Source organism: Artibeus jamaicensis, unplaced genomic scaffold (assembly GCF_021234435.1).
Source record: "Artibeus jamaicensis isolate MK-2021 breed Jamaican fruit bat unplaced genomic scaffold, CSHL_Jam_final contig_464, whole genome shotgun sequence".
In the NCBI taxonomy this organism is placed as follows: domain Eukaryota; kingdom Metazoa; phylum Chordata; class Mammalia; order Chiroptera; family Phyllostomidae; genus Artibeus; species Artibeus jamaicensis.
The window spans coordinates 6669202-6689579 of record NW_026521842.1 but is presented as its reverse complement, the minus strand read 5'-3'; the positions used below and the strand labels follow the sequence as shown (position 1 = coordinate 6689579).

At 40.6% G+C, this 20378-nt stretch overlaps 1 protein-coding gene across 1 annotated transcript in view; it reads left to right on the top strand.

Moving 5' to 3' along the window:
- CDH13 (cadherin 13) overlaps positions 1-20378 on the top strand; it is a 1059406-nt gene that overhangs the window by 387816 nt on the left and 651212 nt on the right. Inside the window, exon 3 of the mRNA XM_037142446.2 lies at positions 4695-4903. Coding sequence (XP_036998341.2) covers positions 4695-4903 — 209 coding nt within the window. The remainder of the gene's footprint in view (positions 1-4694; positions 4904-20378) is intronic.

Here is a 20378-nt window from a genome sequence, read left to right as displayed (position 1 = left end):
ATACATATTACCTTGTTAGTGCTCACCATTAGAATTATAGAACCTGAGAGCAGGTACTGTTATTTGTCCCACCTTACAGATGAAGACATTGAGGTATGAAGAGGACGGGTGGTATGCCCAAGGTCCAGGGCTTTGCTTGCTACACATGAGCCAGGTTAGGAAAGGGGTTCAAAAACCTACCATTAAGCCCTGGCTGGTGTAGCTCAGTGGATTGAGCGCGGGCCTGCGAACTAGAGTATCACAGTTCGATTCCCAGTGAGGGCACATGCCTGGGTTGCAGGTCAGTTCCCAGCAGGGGACAAATGAGAGGCAACCATACATTGATATTTCTCTCCCTCTCTCCTTCCTCTCCCCTCTAAAGATAAATAAATAAAATCTTTAAAAAAAAAACCTACCATTAAAAATGCCCTTTCTTAGGGCATGAGGATTAGCAGTTCCTAGCATGCTAGTTCTTCAAACTCACCTCTGTGCCAGGAAATGCTGGGAATTATGGAAACCTGGCATCTTGACAAGTAATTCATTGTCTAAGGTCCTGGTTCTTCATCCTCATTGCATTGGATTCATCTGGTAGCTTTAAAAAGATACCAGTGCCAGGACCCCAGCCCAGCCCAGGTATATCAGGATCTCTCTGGGATGATCTTGTTATTGCTATTATTAAAAGTGTTCTCCAGGTGATTATTAGAGCCTTGAAAAAGAACCACCACCTAAAGCCACCTGCTCCTGAACTGGTAAAATATGTCTGACATAAAAAAAATACCCAATTATGCAAGCCTTAGCAATTTGATTACAGCAAGTTGAAAAGAGAGCTAGAATGTACTGAGTGGCCACAATGTACCAGGACCTGAACGTAGATGTTTTTTTCTTTCAGTAGGGCCTTACCTGGTACCTCTGAGGGTACTCCAGAGGGAATAGTGAGAGGCTTGAAGTGGTTGGGATAGGGTGACTGCCCTTTTCCTCTCATGCACTCATTTCTGGGAAATGCATGTGCTGAGAACTTGAACAGCCTGGGTAGGAACAACAGGTTCTTGTCTTTTCAGGATGTGTGATGCTGAGAAAATTAGTCAATCTAGCCAAGGCTCAGTTTCTCCTTCTGTAAAATGGAAATGATACTTACAGATTGTGCATTCCAGTGGGGCTATATTGCCCCCAAAGGGGTGACATGGGTTCTTGGAGAAAAGCAAAACTTTCTGTGTGTGTACAAAGTACAGGTATACATACAGAAAATATCAATGAAAGATATAGAGACATCATAATGAACAGATACCTGTGGCATTAAAATTTCATGCAACTGTTGGCATTTAGGCAAAAATATCTAAAAATCACTTGGGGTAGATAATTTTTTAAAAATTGCAAAATGCTGCTGAAGATCAGAATTACTATGAGGCTAAAAGGAGTGACTGAATGTACAGTCCTTGGCATAGAGACTAACACTCAGACTCCACTCAATAAATGGTAGATGTTACTGTTATTTTCCCAAAAATTCACTCATTCAACATGCACACACTGAGCCCATGCTTCAGGAACTATGTGAAGCTTTATTGGAATTAAGAAGAAAGCTAAACCACCACCCCTGACTTTACCAATGAGCTAAGTCAAAGCTAAGCATGGGAGGCTCAGTGCTATCATGAACTGATATACTCAGACTGGGGAACTCAGGGGAGACCAGGGCTTGAGTCCTTCATTTCTTATCTACCTCCACGACTGGGCTCAGCCAAGACAAGAAGAAAGTAGGGGTCTTCATGCTGAATCTTGGCCTTGCCTGCAGTGTCTTTTGTTCCCAGAATGGAAGAGGAGCCCCCCATTCACCACCACTAGAGCATCATTTTTCCCCTGGAGAGTAATAGAGTTATATGAGTCGTTTGTGACAGTCTCATGTATGGAAAAGCTTTCTGTTCATTGATGGAGATGTAGAGATGAATAAAAGAATAAGATTCATTATCTGCTTTTGAAGTAGACATGTTGGTGTAACATGATATGCAAGGCCTTATGTATAGGGAATTCTAGGAACACATGGAGGGTGTTTGGAGAATTTTCCTGAGCTGAATCTTAAAGAATGACTAAGAATCAACAGACTGAAGGTGATGAAGAAAGTAGGAAGTGCCTTCTGCACAGAGAGAGCAATATAAGCATAAAGATGGAGCCAGAACAGGAGGTAGAGAGAGGCAGAGGTGTGGGCATGTGTGAAACTCAGAGTAAAGATGGAAGCCTGAGGGGAGGCCATTGGACAGCCCAGACATGGAGGAACCTGGGTGCTGGTTTCCAGTGGGGATCCACAGTTATGTGAGACTCAGATGGAAGCCAGTCAGTTCTATAGTCGTAATGGAAGGGTCCAGAGCTTCCTTCAAAGAATAAGTCTTTATGTGGCCTTGTAGGTCCCACATTGTCCAGGCCCAGCTTACCTTCACTCTCTCTTCCTTGCTTTCTAATTTAGTTTACTGAATACCACAGGACCTTTGCACATCTTTGATTCTATCTGCCTGGAGTAGGTCCCTTACTACTTACAAGGTTTTGGGTTAATATCTGTAATTCAAGCAACTAGCATAATGTAGGCTCTCAGTAAATATTTGTGTAAAGAAATGAAAGAAAGAGAAGCACAAAGAAGAAGGAACTTAGGTGTGAAACTAGAACTCCCACAGACTTTTGCATGCTTTTACTTGCCTCACCCCTCCCCAGATGAGAGGCCAGGTCCAGAATAAACATCTTGGCAATTTAGGCAACAAGTTCCCAGTGGGTCCTTCCTTTGAACAGTTTACCTCCAGTGGATGAAGGACAATGAAAGCAACACTCTTGTCTCTCCTTCATAGTTCTCGTCCCAAAACTGAACCCAGTCATGCCCAATTACTCCTGGCTAACAAGATGGTCAGAGGAAGTGAGAAAACATTGAGAACTGTAGATTCCCAAGAGTCTACTTGGGCGTTCATACAGAGATGCCCCTAAAGCTGACTTGACAACCAGAGAAGGCTCTGGAGCCCTGACACAGAGAGACCTTGAGGCATGCAACACACTTTGGGGCTGGGCAGGACCTTGGGAGCAGTCCTGAACCAGGTACTCATGTCATTATATTCAGGCTCCGATGGACCTGTAGGAGGCATTTATTCTACATGCAGCTGTGTCTGTTTTGAGAATGTGTAGTGGTGAAAGGCAAATGGACCAGGTTTCAAATTTGGGTTTTATTGTTTAAAAACTGTGTGTGTTGGGCACCTCCTTTGCCTTCTCTGAGTTTCAGTACCTGATCTATAATCTGTTGGGGGAAGGAATCAAAACTGTCCCATTCATTATCGTTGTTGTTGTTTTTAAGATTTTATTTATTTGTTGTTAGAGAGAGCAGAAGGGATGGAGAAAGAGAGGGAGACAAACATCAATGTGTGGTTGCCTTTCACATACCCCCCTTCCCCCACTGGGGACCTAGCCAGCAACCCAGGCATGTGCTCTGAACTGGGAATGGAACCAGCAACCCTTTGGTTTGTAGGCCCACGTTCAATCCACTGAGCTACACCTACCAGGCCCATTGTTGTTGTAAAGATTAAATAAGATAATGTATGTAAACTGCTTAACACTTAGCCTGAAGTATGGGTAGTGTTCAATTTGTTAGCCATTATCATTATCAGCTAATATGATTATTACCACCATAAGAATTAATCTTGCCAGGAAAGGAAGATCAGCTTAGTTCATCAGAAATTTATATGGATTTAATGATGTACTTGGACCTATGTAGACACAGGAAAGTTCCTTGTAGCAATATTTAAGAGACTTAAACTGGAAATAGCCCAGCTGCCCATCAACAATAGAATGAATAAATGAACTCAGTATAGCCACATAACTTGAATACTACATAGTGATTAGGGTAAACAGCTATGCCTTGCAGCTACATGGTCAAATTTTATGAACATAATGTTGAGTAAAAAAAGCCAGACACGAAAAACACAATCTGTATAGTAATTTGTATGAAGTGCAAATACAGGTCAAACTAATCTATGTTATTAGAAGTCAGTATAGTACAGCCTCTGGGGAGGAGTGTAGGGATTTTACTCAGGAGGGATAGAAAGGGGGACTGGTAATATTTTGTGTCTAGGTCTTGGCACTGGGTATGTGATTGTGCCCACATTGTGAAAATTCATTCAGTTGTATATTTTGATTTATATACTTTTCTATAGCTATGCTATGCTTCAATTAAAGATTTACTTAACAAACCTGTTCAACAGAGAGTGAAGGCAACAAAAGTAGGGTGAGGGGGAAAGCATGTAGTACATGTAAGTCTACACTTACACTCAAGGGGCCTGGCAGTCTACTGAGGAAGCGAAGAGCAAATGCGTGCACAGACAATACATTGTGGTACCATTGGTAACAGAACCCTGTACTGGGTACAGACACAGCATAGATGTTTATCCCTAAGCATCACTGTGTACTTCACCCATCACCCTCAAGGGCAAGGACATGGTCAGGTTTCTCTCTAATCCTCATTGCTTAGCACCTGCCTAGGTCACAGGAAGTTAGCAAGGACAGGTATTGATGGAGTGAAGTCCTTCAGCATGATCCAAGTCATAGGGTCTCAAGGGGGTGCTGTGGGATAAGGGGCAGCATTTGTGGATCTGGGGTGGGGAGTGACAATTCGCATTGAATGGTATCTTCAGGACTATGCCTCCCAACCTGCTCACACATTTTCTGTCTTTTTTGTTTGGATTTGTTTTCTCCAGTGAACTTCAGTGACTGTAAGGGAAATTACAAGCTACACTATGAGGTCTCAAGCCCATACTTCAAGGTGAACAATGAAGGTGATTTAATTGCCCTGAGGAACATAACTGCAGTGGGCAAGACTCTGTTTGTCCATGCCCGGACTCCACATGCGGAAGACATGGCAGAACTCGTGATCGTCGGAGGGAAAGACATCCAGGGCTCCTTACAGGTAACACAACTGTTTGGGACAGATTGGGTCCAAGGAGAAACACTGTGGTCTGTATCTCTTATGTAGAAAATGAGTATTTGATTTATTATTGCCAAGACTCTTTTGTTGTTTCATATGACAGAAACCCAACTTAAAAAATGGTGGAAGTTTATAGGGATAGGACTTATGGGCTTATGAAATTATACTATTTCTGAGACAGCTCTATGTTTAGGCATGGCTATGTACCAGTGCCCAAATGATAAGACCAGCTTTGATCCTTATTTATTATATGGTTCCATTTTCCTTCTGTTGGCTTTACTTTTAAATAGTCACACTCCTCCTTGCTTCCCAATGTGGTCTCGGTAGCTCCACTCCATTTTCTCAATCTGAAGTCACCTGAGAGACCATCTGTTCCTGATACTGACAACGAAGGCTTGAAATTGAATCTCATTGGCTCATTAGATCCTGCACCCATCCCTAAAATGATCACTGTGTCCATTGGGTTATGATTCTCTGGTCGGCTACGTCTGGGTCACATGCCTTGACCTGAAGCCAGAGTGGAGTCAGCCCAACCTAAAACATATAGACTCAGAGTGAAAGAGGGTGCCCTATTAAAGTAAACTAGGATCCTGTTATCCAAGGAAGTAAAGTGGATGTTGGGCAGGCGAGAACCACAGTGGCCCTTGGAGGCATACAGAAGGTAACCATTGCATACGGTGCTGCTCTTCTGCCTGTACTAGTGCTCACTCTTTTCCAGGTGCATATGTATGCTGATCTTGCACCTGCACACATGTGCACACACTTTAGGAGTGCCACATACTTCAGAAGCGCCACTTCCTGAGTGTGTCATCTATTGCAACAGTGGACTCACCTATTTCTCCTTTACCAGGAGCTTAGAGACTCTTTGGCTTCTTGATTATAGAAAGAAAAGACACACAGAGGGACCCTTGCAAAATAATTATGTTGTTCCCTCTGCTTGGTATAAAGGGCACAGCATAATTATTCTTTTCTCCCCTTTTCTACTATATGCTGGCCTGGTTGTACTTAGTTTTTCAAAGCCTATGATTATCCCTGCCTTTTACCATTTGCCACATTCTCTACAAACCTGATTTATCTGCTAACTTTATTTAGTGGTGGCATGTGGGCAAAAGAGTGAACAGATTCTGCAGCTGGGCATCAAAAACCGTACAACTGGCCATGTGACTGTTTCTTACCTGCCAGCTCTGTGGTCACACAGTCTGAGATGGTGAATAAGTGGTGTGAGCACTGACTGTCCTACTCTGTCACCATACCCATGATGCATATCACTGATTATTTCTGGCTTGACCTGAGAATCTTTCCCAATACAGTGTTTCTCAAAACTACTGCCCATTGATTTTTTTAGTGAGGTTTCTAGACATGGAATCTATTTGCCATTCCTGAACTGGACAAACTCCATAATTCTCCTTTATTTCTGTGAATCTGAGTTAAGGGTAGATATCTAGCTAAAAATGAATCCACAGCATGCCACTGATGTTTCCAAAGAAATCAGAGTATTGGTGAATGGATATCAGTGTGAAAACCCATTGGTACCACAAAAGCAAGCTTTTCTCTTACTTAGCCACGGTCATTTTCACAGCATCTGACTAACTCATGATATAAATGGCAGCAAATACAGAAAGCAACAAAATTGCCAGAATGTACAGCATAAAGTGCTTCTTAGGAACAAGTAAGGGGTATGGAGATTCTCATCAGGGGGTCTGCATGTGGGATGGACTGTATTTAGACAGACAATTGCTCATCGTAATGGCTTATCTTTAAATCCGGGAAACAAAATGGCATGTATATAGCCTAAAGCAGAGCAGAAGGGATTCCGGGCATTTCTCAGGATAAACCACACCTTGACAGGCAGGGAGATCAGGCAGCTTTGAAGAGCTGGTCTCTCAAGTCCCAGAAAGACACCTTCCAGAGGCAAAACCCCTCAGCCCCAGCCATTTCTCATTTGCTGCTATCTGAGCCCACTATTGACCAAGCTTGCTGCAATTGTTTGCTTCTTATATGGCACATGAAAGTTGCTGTGCCATTCACTTCACCCAGCTCCACAGAAAAGGGCATTCATCTCCCCCATCCAGTCCTTTCACAAGGTTTGATAATAAGCCCAGATGTGTCCAGATGTGTCCATAATAAAGTCCAGACAAAGAAAAGGGTAGGGAAACAAAATTGTTATCCAAAGAACCCCTGTCAGGAGAGTACGGTCATTCAGAGATATTCAGTTTGTATTTCTGAGGTCCTACTGTGTGCAGCCAAGCAGACCAACTGCTAGAGGGGAAAATCAGTGGTTATGCAAGCCAGCGCAGCTCCCGGTTGGAAAAGAAAAATAAGCATGTATGTTGATGATGTACCAAACAGGGAGGCAAAAGTGAATGTGCTCTGTGTCCTCACAATGGAAAGGGCAGGGGATGCTGGGTGATGACAGTGATACTTTCATGGCATTCACTGTGTGCCCGGTGCTGCTCTCCTGGGCCACAGATAGTGACTCATTTAATATCCTCACCACCCTATGAGGCATGCGCTCCCTCCTCCACTTCTCCTGTGGGGGAAACTGGGGCACTAAGAGGCAAGCAAGAACCTACATTATTTAGCGGGACTCTTTTAAGTACATGCATCTCAATGTACACTTCAACATGCATTATTTCCAATGCTCCTAACTTCCCGGTGTGGTGCAGCTGCTGACATTACCCCTTTCCTACAGATGTGAGAACTTGGCCAAGATCCCCTCACTTGAAATGGGCAGAAATGGGACTGAGATTCTGGCTTTTCTCTCCAAACACCCATTTCCTTCCTGCCACTTTGCATATCAGGAGGCTGTGTCACCTGGGTGGCTGTAGCTACTGTCCATTGGTCAAGTGATGAGAGCATGAGTTAGAGCAACACAGAAAGGACAGAGAGAAACAAATGAAAGGTGTGATTTGAAAGAAGAAAGCCACACTTCAGCATCCTGATTCTTCTAAATTGTCTGGCCTAGGAGAGTGGAGTAGACTGTCAGGCTTGGATGTATTGAGTCGGTGGCTCCTGAGGACATCTTCAGGAGACAACAGGGAATGTGAGACTGGATCTCAGGGTAAATATTTGGACGAAGAATAGCATGGGAGTAGGGCTTTGGCTTTGGCTGGAACATAAGTGGTCCAAATTAGTACTCCACCATCTATGATTATGTGATTTTGGACAAGTCACTCAACTCTCTAAAGCCCAACATCCTCATGTGTGAAGCAGGGATAAGAATAGAGTGTGCATCGCAGAATCGTACTGGGCTCAGCACCAGACACCAGATAACCCCTCAATGGTATTGTTGTGGGAATGAGGGGGTGAGGGGACATTTCCAAATTCTGAGCAATGAACAAAGGATTCTTGGGGTTTTTATAATTAGGGTCTTCTTGTTGTGCAAGGGTAGGGAATGCGGGTTAGTTTGGGGGAAAGGAAAAACTGAGGAGTTTTGGGGTTTTTGTTTTATTTGATCCGCCTGGGGGTTGTCCTATAGTACATTTTGGAACCTCTAGAGACAGGATAAGGAACTGGAGGCTGTGTTCTCACTGAGACCAGAGACTGGGGGCAGGAGCAGAGAGTGGAGCCAAAGAAAGAGAGAGAAGGTATTCTCAGAGATGACAGTGGGGTACCCAACATATGCAAAACAGGAGAGATGGGAGGGAGCACACTGTGCTTAACTTCACATCACTATGTTCTGGAAAGAAGGATTCTTTACTATAAATGAAATCCCAGTGGAGCACAGCTCAGCCATAATAACTGGAGACCAGCTCTCTAATAAAAGGTTGTGTCTCTCTTATTTTGACCTGCTACCTGTGACCTCCTTTCACACAGGAAGTCTATAGTCTGAATCTGTGAAGTCTGATTGTTAATGGTTTAATTATAGATCCACAAGCTATTTCTGCATTTTTAATAGGCTGCCCAGAAGCTAGTACCTGCCTGGGCTGGGTAAGATCACCAGGCAGTGGATGAGGGAGCAGTTTAATCCCTGGTGTTTTGATGGGTGAGGAGGAATCATTATGAAGAGGAGCAGGGCTAACCATGCGTTCACAAATCGGTTTTGTAGCCTAAGGAAGGTAATGATGAACTCGACTAACAAATGTCTGGACAAAACTGTGGCTTGTTTCTATAGCGTTTGCTGTCCCTCATTGCCAGATGGTGGTGAGCAGGAAGACAGCAAAATGTTCAGTGGTTTATTCCTTCATGTATTCATTTATTTACTTTCTACGTAGGGCTTCAAAGGGTACATGGAAAAGCTCTGCTTCACTCCTTGTACCCCTTGGGTAGAGATGTCTTTATCTGCTGTGTGACTTATTAACCTCATTTTTCAGTCTGGCTCAAACAAACACACAAACAAACCCATCAATTTATTTTTTGGTGTGTATATGTATATGTATTTCTGAGTTAAGAAACTGTAGTTTCCATGACTGTAGATTATGACAAAAAAAATTCTGACATCAGTTAAAGAACTCGATGACATCAGGCTAGGAAGTAAGAACATGAGGGAATTAAATTTGAATTCCAGTTTGGCAGCCAGAGACTCTGAGTGTGGGAGTCCACACTCTGAGAAACTGTAGAATTTAAATACTGGTGACCCAGGCATCTGGGCCTGGTGAACGAGGCAGGAGATGCTTTGTAACAATGTAACAGAAGGGAGAGTTGTAGGGGCCCATAGGCTGTGGGCGTGAATCCTGCTTCCTTGCTCCCAAACTGAGGTTATTTCTCAAATGCAAGTCTGATCACTTCACCTCTGCTTCATGGGCCCTTGCTTCCTCATCATCACACCCAGCCCTCAGGATAAATCTTGAGTCTTTCTCTATATGTCTGATAAGGTCCTTCATGGTCTAGCCTCGCTGCTTTCTGCAGCCTTCCCTCAAGTCTGATTTTTTTTTCACCTTTAAGTGCCTTGGTCTGCTGAAATGTTACCTCCTGCAAGAACTGTCCCTAGTCCTTGTTCTAAAGAAGGGTCACCCCTGCTAGTCTCACTCTAGCATCAATTCTGTTCCTTTGTAACTGCTTCTCAGTTTGTAATTTACTTCCTTGTTTAGGTGTTTAAAGTCTGGCTCCCTGATAAGACTGTAAACTCCCTGAAGGCAAGAATACAGTCCCTCCCTCCCTCCCTCCCTTCCTCTCTCTCTTCCTTCCTTCTTTCATTCCTTCCATTTTCCTTCCTGTCTGCTGTGTCCACCACTCTATCTGCAGCACTAGCATAGAGCATGATGTTCAGTAAATATCTTTTGAATAAATGCCTGAGAGGAATGAATGACTCCTTTTACAACTCTCCCTACATGGAACCCTGGGCTTCCGCACTGCCTAAGGCAAACCATTTGTGGTTTCTCGAATTGGCCAAGCGCTCCCTCCTGTTTATGCCTACTGCCCCTCTGTCTGGATTATGCCCCCTCCATTTCGGCCCTCGCTGCCCCATGGCTGCCACCCACCAACATAGCTTTACTTCTGGACCTGGCAAGATTTCTTCAGGGATACCTCTCTGAGTGTCCCCTTGGCTACTGAGGTGTTTTTTTCACTCCACGTTCCTCACAGAACCCTGCCTGACCCCCTCCATCACAGCACTAAACTTTAACTGTCTGATTTATTTGTGCCACTCCCATCTCAGCTCTGCACCCTTGGCTTCCACACTTGGAGGCTAAGGACGCTGCCTTGGGCCAGACTCTGGAATGATTTCCAGTGCTGCACCTACTGCCTCTGCTCTAGTTACTTCAGCTGTAAAATGGCTTCATAACAGTGTCAACTTCATAGATAAAGTATAAGGATTCAATAAGTAAACATATGCCAAATATTCAGAACAGTGTTCAACACCAGGTGAGAGAAAATGCCAGTTATTTCTCATCATTATATCATCAAAACCAGGCCTATAATAAATGCTCAGTGAATGAACTGGGGAAATTGAGACAACCCAATTCTGTATGCCTTCTCTGCATGACCAGATTTCATCCCTTCTACAATCTGTAGAGAATTCAGGACTACAAGTGAACTTGAATCATGACCATCCCCAATGCTCCGGTGCCTACTCACTATATGTGAAACACTGACTATACTTCCAAGAAAAGAGTTTTCTATTTCTATGTGTCTGCTTAATAGACACCAAAAGATATGGCATTATTTAGAAGTTAATTAGGAACAATTTATACTTTTTAACTGTAAGTCAGTGCATAGTGTTCTGACTAGTTTCTGAGTTGGTTAAATTAAATACAAATATCCCCCCTTTTGTCCTGTCTTTTTGTTAGTTAAAATCCCTAAAAAAATAAAATGAGTACAGAAAGTTGTGACAGAACTTGAAAAAGCTAAATTTAAGGCTTACTTAAATTGGTTGATTATTATCACTCTAAACACATAATTTTGGCTCCTAATCTGGTTTCAAGAATCAGCATAGAAATAGTTCCAAAAATAAAATAAAAGGAGCAATTAGAAGAGAAAAAACTTGGGAGAAACACTTGTTTTGTTTTTAATGTTTTAAATAAAAACATAATACATGTCATCCATTGCTCATAAGCCAATATAAATTTGCTGCTAGTTGTGTGTTGACCCTCAGGGGGATCACCACTTTTAATTCCAGAGGCCCAGGGTTCCATTTGTTACAGAATGGTGGGCCTAGAGGCTCAAACTCAGCATCTGGATGTTCCTCTGTTACTATAAGTGTACGTGCTCTGGGACATTTAGCTGAGTCAGTATAGATCAGGGGTGTCAAACTCATTTTCACAGGGGGTTACATCAGCCTTGTGGTTGCCTTCAAAGGACTGAATGTAAGTTCAACTGCTTAATAGTTAAGGAGTAGTTACATTTATAGAGTCCTAAAATTCTTTCAGAGGTGACTTTTCAGAGGTGCAACTTATAAGTCCTAAATGTGTAATTAGATCCCAACTTAGGTCACTCCAGAACCCCCTTAGTATCATCTACACCAGGGGTGTTAAACTCCTAACTCCTTTGAGCTTCAGTTTCTCATCTGTATAATGGCAATGAAAGCCCACCCTAGCCCATATGCCATTGTGGGGTACTCAAAATTTTAAAATAAAATATTATCCCTAACCCAGTGCTAACAGAGGGGTATCACAAAAATCACCTGGATAGATGAATGGATAAAGAGAATGTGAACTATTACTCAGCAATGAACTGATACTCAGCAATGAAAAAGATTGAAAGCTTGCCATGTGCAACAACATGGAGGGACGTAGAAGATATTATGCTAAGTGAAATAAGTCAGGCAGAGAAAGACAAATACTGTATGATTCCACTTATCTGTGGGATCAAAAAATTCAAACAATGGAACAAATAAAACAAAAGCAGACGCATAGATAGAGAACCATTTTCTGTTCCTAACTGAAGTACTAAAGTGAGTTGTTATCATCTCTGTACATTTTTCCATCTTTTCTGATTTCACACATTCCAGACAAAAATGTTTTTGCACATTTGTTACTGAGATAACCTCCCATTTTTATCAACCCTGAGCCAACAATTCAAGTCATCTTTGTTTGTTTTGGCCACTATATCATCCAACCTCCAAGGTGCCTGACATTCTGCATGCAGGTGACTTGACTTCATTTGTTTAAAGCATCTCTGAGAGTGAGAGAAACCAACTTATGGGATAATTAATTGCCTTGTCTCAAGATCTTATCACACTGACTAGGAGTGGGTTGGAGTCTGTCGAGCTGGTCAATGATATTGATCTTGATCACATGAAATATGTTTTACAACCATTTTAGTGGAGAACCAATCTGTGCTTTGAATGTGGCCATAAAAATATGAGGAGTTTAAAGCTGTAGATACTTAACATGTGCTGATTTAACAAGTTGATAATTTCAAAAGCCTGTGAAGTACCACTTTTCATGGCAAAAGCCTCCCAAGTTACTATTAAGGAAAATTGGTATCCATTTAACTGTCACACAAATTAGGGAAACTGTATATCTCAAAAATTATGGTACAGATCCAAAAACTGAGCCTAGAATAGGGTATTAGGCTATTATATTTTGACACATGCCTAAATTGTTATGTTTATGATTCTTAGCTCCAGGATACTGTTCAAATATAGATAAAAACATCCTTTGATTCATTAATTTAAGTAGATAACAGATTGTTTTGTGGATCAGAATCTAATAAAACCCTATTTTGAAGATTAATTTTAATTGAAATGCTTGGGGGAAAACAACTGATCCTTTAGAAAGTCTAGATAACTGAAACCAGTTTGGTTTTTTTGGCTTGCAGAAACTCAACATTTCATATTTGCAGCAGTATAATACAATAGAAAAATATGAACCACAAATATAATTTTAAGTTTCCATACAGTAACATTAATAAGACAGATGAGTAAATTTTAATAATATATATTATTTAACCATATATATGTATTTAACATATATATACCCAATGTATGTATTATTTATTTTATACACACATATGCACGTCCAATATACACATATTGGATTAAATTTCATAGATATAGATATTCTGTATACTTATATATAATAAATCTGACCCAATCTATATATAAAACCCAACAAATGTATAATATATAATTTCTCTAAGGTCTACAAGTAATCAATGTGAACATTATTAATGAAATACTTTTATATTCTCCTCTGTATATTGAATCTCTGAAATTCAGTGCCTATGTTGTTCTCCCAGCACATCTCAATATAGATTAGTCAAATTTTAGGCGCTTAATAGCCACAGGTAGCAAACAGCTACCGATTAAACAGGTGTCCTATGGTGTCTGGTGGAACATTTGTATATATTTGAAAGAGAGATGGAAAGAGTCATTCACTGAGCACCTACCTCATGTTAGGGAATCATGTTAGATGCTCTCACATATACATCCATTCTCTGATGCTCATAGCCTACCTGTGCCGTTGATGATCTGGTTCCTACTTTGCAGATGTGCAAGTAGTTCAGGCTCAGAGGGGTTGTGTCATTCAGCCAATGTCACCATCTGTCAGCAAGTGGCAGAACTGGGAGTTGGATCTGAGCCTTCTGATTTTATGTGGTCACTGCTGACATTTACAATGGAACCAGTGCTTTCCTATTCTGTAAAGACTATAACCTGAGAAAGGAAAATAAAAAGTGTTTAGAAGTTAAAAAAAAAAAATGAACGCAGAACTGAGCAAAAAAAAAAAGATAGAAAGGACAAGTCTTGTGTTGTCATGGCACTTTTAAAAAACTTTGCTCATGAATAGAACCTTTGGAGAAAGAACCTTATGGAAACAGCATGAGGGCTTCAAATGTGATTATCTCCCAAGCCATCAGTTTCTCTACTTCAGACCTTATTCTATTCATCTTTACAGTCCTAGAGTATAGGGAAAATACCTTACATCTGTATTCTTAAAAATAAAATTAAAATTTATTTTGATAGGTATTGTTTGGACTTAATTTTCACAACACTGTCTGGAAGCAGATGGAGTTATTCCTGTTGTATGTATGAGTCATGAAACTGAGACTGATGGAAGTCAGGAGGTAGCCCTCAGGTCACAGAGCTGGTCAAGTGTCGACCTCGGTATGCAGATCCGCAGCGATTCCCTAGGTCCAGGGTTCTGTCCACAGCTAGCTTCCCAGCGGCCGCTGGGTGCTTTGCAAGTGAGAGGAATGTAGCATGACCAGATGTGAATTTTCACCTAGTGTCCTTGATGGCATAAGATCATGTGATAGAATGCGTATTTTTCTGTGTCCTCTGATATGCTTCTAATCTCATATCTTTTATTATTATCATAAATCAAATGCAAGTGAATTCTAAGTGTAGATATTGGGGTGTTAACCTCTATTTTGAAATCCTGTCTTATCTGGCACGTGGAGATGCCTGGTCATAATGGGCTTTACCAGTTAGTGTGGCTGTCTTCATCAGAAATGAAACAACATAAAAAGAATTAAAATTGATTAGAAACTTTGAGAAACAAAACCAACTGAGGGATAATCCTGGAGAAATTTTATGTAGGTGGACAAGTCCTGTGTTGTCATGGCACTTTTAAAAAACTTTCTTCATAAATAGAACCTTTGGAAACAGCCTTATGAAAACTTCACAAGATTTCTAAATACAAGTATCCCCTAAACCACTCTGAAAGAATCTGATTCTCATTTCTGAGTGAAACAAACAAACAAAAAAGCACTCCAATGGTAACAGAACACAATCTTCAATACAGACCATGGACTGTCTCCATTTAGTTTTTTGTCTCAATCCTCAAAAATCAGGTAGCAAAAGAACAGGGATTAGATGTGCCATTTATTCAGTTCTTTCTTACATGGCACATGGGTCAATCAAAATACACAGTCTTCACCCAAATTTTTAAGGCAGAAGTCTGAGCATGTGCAGGGAAAAAATAGCAGAGAAGACCCTTATCCTCCCAGCCAACCATGTCCTCTAATCTACCCACATTAGGCAGACACCTGTGGACTGTTGGGCTCTGTGGACTGGCCTTGATTTGTGACAAATACCAAGGTGACAACTCCCCTTGGGCCACACAGTTGATGCCGTTTGGCCCTCAACTTACTAGTAATTGTTTATTCAGGCAAAGTCAAGTGGTGTCTCAAAGTATGACATAGATAAATAGGAAGCACTTTTCAAATGTGGCCGGAGCCAATTTCCAGAGTTTTTGTCTTTTTTCTGTCCCCTCTCAACAGAAGGAGAAACCCTCAAGATACCTGCCAGGGCTGCCACCTTAAAACAAAACAATCACAACAACAACATGAGAGCCTCTGTCCTTCTGGAGTCCACAGCAGGGACTGATATTTTTATTTGCAGAATTGCTTCTATCTTTTTTAATAAAGTAAGAGGTAGAAACAGTCAAAAAGCAAATACTGCATATGGTCATCAAAGTATAGTGATTTCTTTAACAGAAAATAGATTTCGTTAGCACTTGCTCTTCTTTCTGTATCATGTAAAGAAGGATTAATTCTCCCATAAAAAGCTCTTTAAGTAATGCCCCATGTACAATTTCAGAATTTGACATATCAATGGACTTACACATGAGCAGAGAAATTTCAAATGCTGACAAAGATGACATCTTAATGCTTTTGGCAATTCCCAGTCTCCAAAGAATGGTGAACACAACCAACTAGGGAAGCCTTTAAAAGAAGAAATAGCTTCCCTTGGGATAGAGTAGTAATGAATATTTGAGGGCTTTTCAAGGTCAATAGGACTAAAAAAATTTGAGAGTGTCCTCCAAGCAACAGTTTTAAAATATCTGTGATTGGCAGGGAGCTTTCAGTTGGTCAGCACTTATTGCCCTTGACCACATTGATCCCAGTGACTGCCCTTCAGCTTTCTGACAGTTCAGGAGAGGAGGTATGGACTCTTCCTCACTGTCCTTTGTGTCTTCTACCAATATGAGAAAATTGGACCTAACATTTGACATGGGGCTTTCCTGCCCCTCACCCATGTCTACACAGTTTCTCCTGCCTCATGCTATTTATGAACATTAGTTGGTTCCTTTAATTTTCAGTCTTTTTGCAGCAAACCTTTTCACAAAAGGTTGGCATCACCAACCAACCCCTTCATCATATTGGACAATTTGGGCTTCTATTGTCAGCGACTACGACTCCTTTTCTTTGAAGTTACAAACCTATAAACAATGGTAGTTCTCTAAGAGACCCAAGGAAGGGCCAGAATAAGTACAACCAAGCTTCTCCTGCAGCTCCTCTCTACCCATCACTTTCACTCCATGTGTCTGTGTATGCTCTTTTCTTTCTTCTCTTTTCTTTTTTTCCTCCACTATGAGAGTTAAGACGGCTAGTGGGGATGCACTATTTTCTTCCTTTCATTTTCCATTCTCATAAACCCCAGTTAACACAGATAACTGAGACTTGACTGTTTTTGTATTCCAAATCTCTTAATTTGGACCTTTTTAGCAAAGTCTAGCTGCTATCAGTATGACCATGCGTCAGTCTCATTTGCCTGGTTTCCCTGAAATTTCCTCTTTTACCCAGGCCTTTGGATTATATTTTCTTTAAAGTGGGAAAGAAGAAAAGTATTAATTCAAAAATAAAAACTCAGAAACTGAATCAAAGAAAAAAATAAGTTCAAAAAATAATAATCCCCCTATATTTTTGTCAAACTCTAAATAAATCTTACCATTTTGGTGTTGGCAATTAGGTAAAGTAAAATTGTATTTTCCATAAAGGTAGGGAAGGGAATTGTGACTGACTTGTTCATTGCTATGAATCTAGTACTTAACATAATACCTGCCACTGAGTACTTACGGAATGACTAAACAAATGTCACAGATACAATGAATATTGTGTTAATAATGCTGATTATAGCCAACATTTATTTATCTCAAACTCAGTGCCAGGTATGACTCTAAATGCATTTCTTATGCTAAGTCATTTGATCTTTACAGCAACTCTGTTAAATAGGCACAGTTTTCCTCATTTTACAGATGAATGAAGTAAGACATAGAAAATATATGAGACTTGCCCTTTGCCAAACAACTACATGGAATATTTCAGAGGCATGCTCTGCATTCAGACTGTCTAAAGAACATTTTAAAAAGATCGTATCTTTTTTTCAAGATAGACATATATGAACTGAACATTAAAGTAGATTTAGGTCAATTAAACAGATACATCCAGAAGGTCTGAAGAATAATCTCAGTGGAGAGAATGGTTTCTTCATGTAGTCAGTGGCCCCAAATGATCAAATTCATCCCAATGATAAAAATGAAGATATGAAGATACGTGTTTTTGGTTTGTAACTTTCATAGCTCTGGGATCCTCAATGGATTACAGATTTAAGGTTCAAAAAGAACTCAAGTATCTATAAGAAAGGGCTGAAATCAGTAAGGCAATAACAATAGATATAGATGAGAAGCTTCACTTATAGGGAAACGGTTTCCAGGAAACAGGATGGGTGGGGATGACATGGCAAGGACTTGGTTGATGAGGCATTCACTCATGAAAATGCAGCAACTCCTTCTGTACAGGTTCTTGCCCTTATTGCTACTCTGTAATTATTGATCCTTAATTTATTGCTCATTGCCTTGAGTACCACTCCAAGACTTCCTCTTTTACTTAAGCAATAAACTCTATTCCACTGCTCACATTTTTTTGCAGTTGGCCTTGCACTACTCTCTGCTGACCATCCAACTTGGGCTTCCCCAAGTTTATACCATCCAACTTGGGCTTCCCCAATTTCCTCTTCCATCTCTGCCCCCTTTCAGTCTTTCCCTCCCCTCTCAGAGGAAGGCCAACTCTTCCTTCTCTTTGTGACACATGTCTTCATCTGAGCCCCTGAACCCGCTGCTTTCTGCTTCTGTTTTCCTCATATGCACCTTCTTTCTCTCCTATACCTTCAATTGTTTCCTCTTCTCCAAATGCTCCTCTCTGCCTTCAAACATGCTCAGATCTTTCCAGGTTAAAATGCATTTCCATAGAGCTGTTTTATCTTCACATCACTCCCTCTCCTTTGCCAGTCTTCTGGAAAGCCTAGTCTTTACTTAACAGCTCTACTTAATCACTAACTCACACCTTCTACTCCAAGACAGGGCTTCTAACCACACTTTGCTAAAATTGCTTTCTTTTAAAGGTCATGTAAATTGAATATCTGATTTCCTTAAGCTTTTTTTTTAGTCCTGAGATAACTTGAATTCTCTGAAGAATTTGGCAACTTATTTTTAATTTTTAACTGTTATTTGAGATCAAATTCATATAATATAAAATTAACCATTTGGGGTGAAAATATCAGTGGTATTTAATACATTAATGATATGTAGCCTATATCTCTATGTAGTTCCAAAATATTTTCTTAAACCTCCCTGCAAAATCCTTCATAACCATTAAGCATTCAATCCCCCTAGTCCCTGGCAACCAAAGATCTGCATTCTGTTCTGAGCATTTACCAATTCTGCATATTTCATATAAGTGGAATTATATAATAAATGGTCTTCTGTAACTGGCTTCTTCTGCTTAGCATAATATCTTCAAGGTTCATCCACCAAATTATAGCATGTATCACTACTTCATTTCTTTTTATGGCTGAATAATATTACTTTGTACAGAAGATAGTCCATAATTTGTTCATCCATTGATGGTCATTTGGTCCGTTTTCCTCTTTTGTTTGGTGTGAATGGTACTGCTACAAATATGCATTTACATGTATTTAAGTACTAATTTTCAGTCCTTCTGTGCTTATACCTGGCAGTGAAATTGCTAGGTCATGTAATGATTATGTTTAATTGTTTTCCAGAGCAGCTAAAACATTTTGCATCTCTTCCAGAGCACTTGACAATTTTGAGATATCTCTTGAAATTCTCTCCCCTTTGCCTCCAGAGACACCACACAACCCTTGTTTTTCCACTCTCTATATATGGCAGCATCATAATTTTCCTCCTCCAGCTCCTCTTTTTACTATTTTTGGCATTGGAGATATTCTTCAGATTTTTGTCTCAATTATCCTCTGATGTTTTCTGTCATTTTCATCCAAACTAGTGCCTTTAAATAGCCCCTCTCTAGGATGTCTTCATTACATAGTTCCATTTCTGACCTCAGGTTTTTCACATATACCTGCCTACAGCATCCCCACCTGTATATCTTACTTGACTCAATGTTAGTGTGTATACATGTTTATCACTCTTCTCCTTTCTTCCTTTTTCCCTCTTTTTTCTCATTCTTTGTCTCACAGGTGGTTTTAACTTTCTCCATTATAGTAGCTACAACTGGTTTAGGCATCATATCTTTTTATCTGGCCTATAACAGGGTCTTATGAATGTCATCTCTCTTAAATCTACTTTCCCCCCTTCCTTTGTAATCCAATCTACATGCCTGTTGCTGCTCAATTATCTTCCCCCTAAAATAGCCAAAATCATACCATGTCCTATTCAAAGGCCACAAGTGGCTTCTCATGCCCACTAAACAACACTCAAATTGACCCCAAACTTTCTTTGTCAGTTTTGTCCCACACTTCTTTCTCCCCATCACTCCTGTGATTCTCCCGCCCAAGTAAGTTGCTTATTCTCAATGATCACTTAAAATGATATGGTTTCTTCCACATCTCTCTCTCAGAGTGTTATACGTGTGTTTTAATAGGTTCACAGAAATAAAGACCAGATTAGGAGTTATGATATTAACAGAACCACTTGATTTATTACAGGGGCATCAAAATCATCTTTACCAGGGGCCACATCAGCCTCACAGTTCCCTTCAAAGGGCCAAATGTAATTTTAGGACTGTATTAACTGTAACTGTTCCTTAACTAGGGGCAAGGAGCTTGACACTGCTGCTGGGTAGAAACAAGGTGCCAGGCCGGATAAAACAAGGGGGGGGGGGTGGTGCTGCAATTCAGCACACAGGCCTTGTGTTTGCCACCCGTGACTTATTATTTAATAATGTATAATTTAGCCAAACAATATGTTAACCCATTACTATGGATTTTTTAAAAGATTTATAATTAATCATGGTGGAGATAATGCTATAGTGAAACATTGCTTGCAAGTCTTACAAATTACATAATTTCCAATGATTGGATATGGAAGGAGGGGTT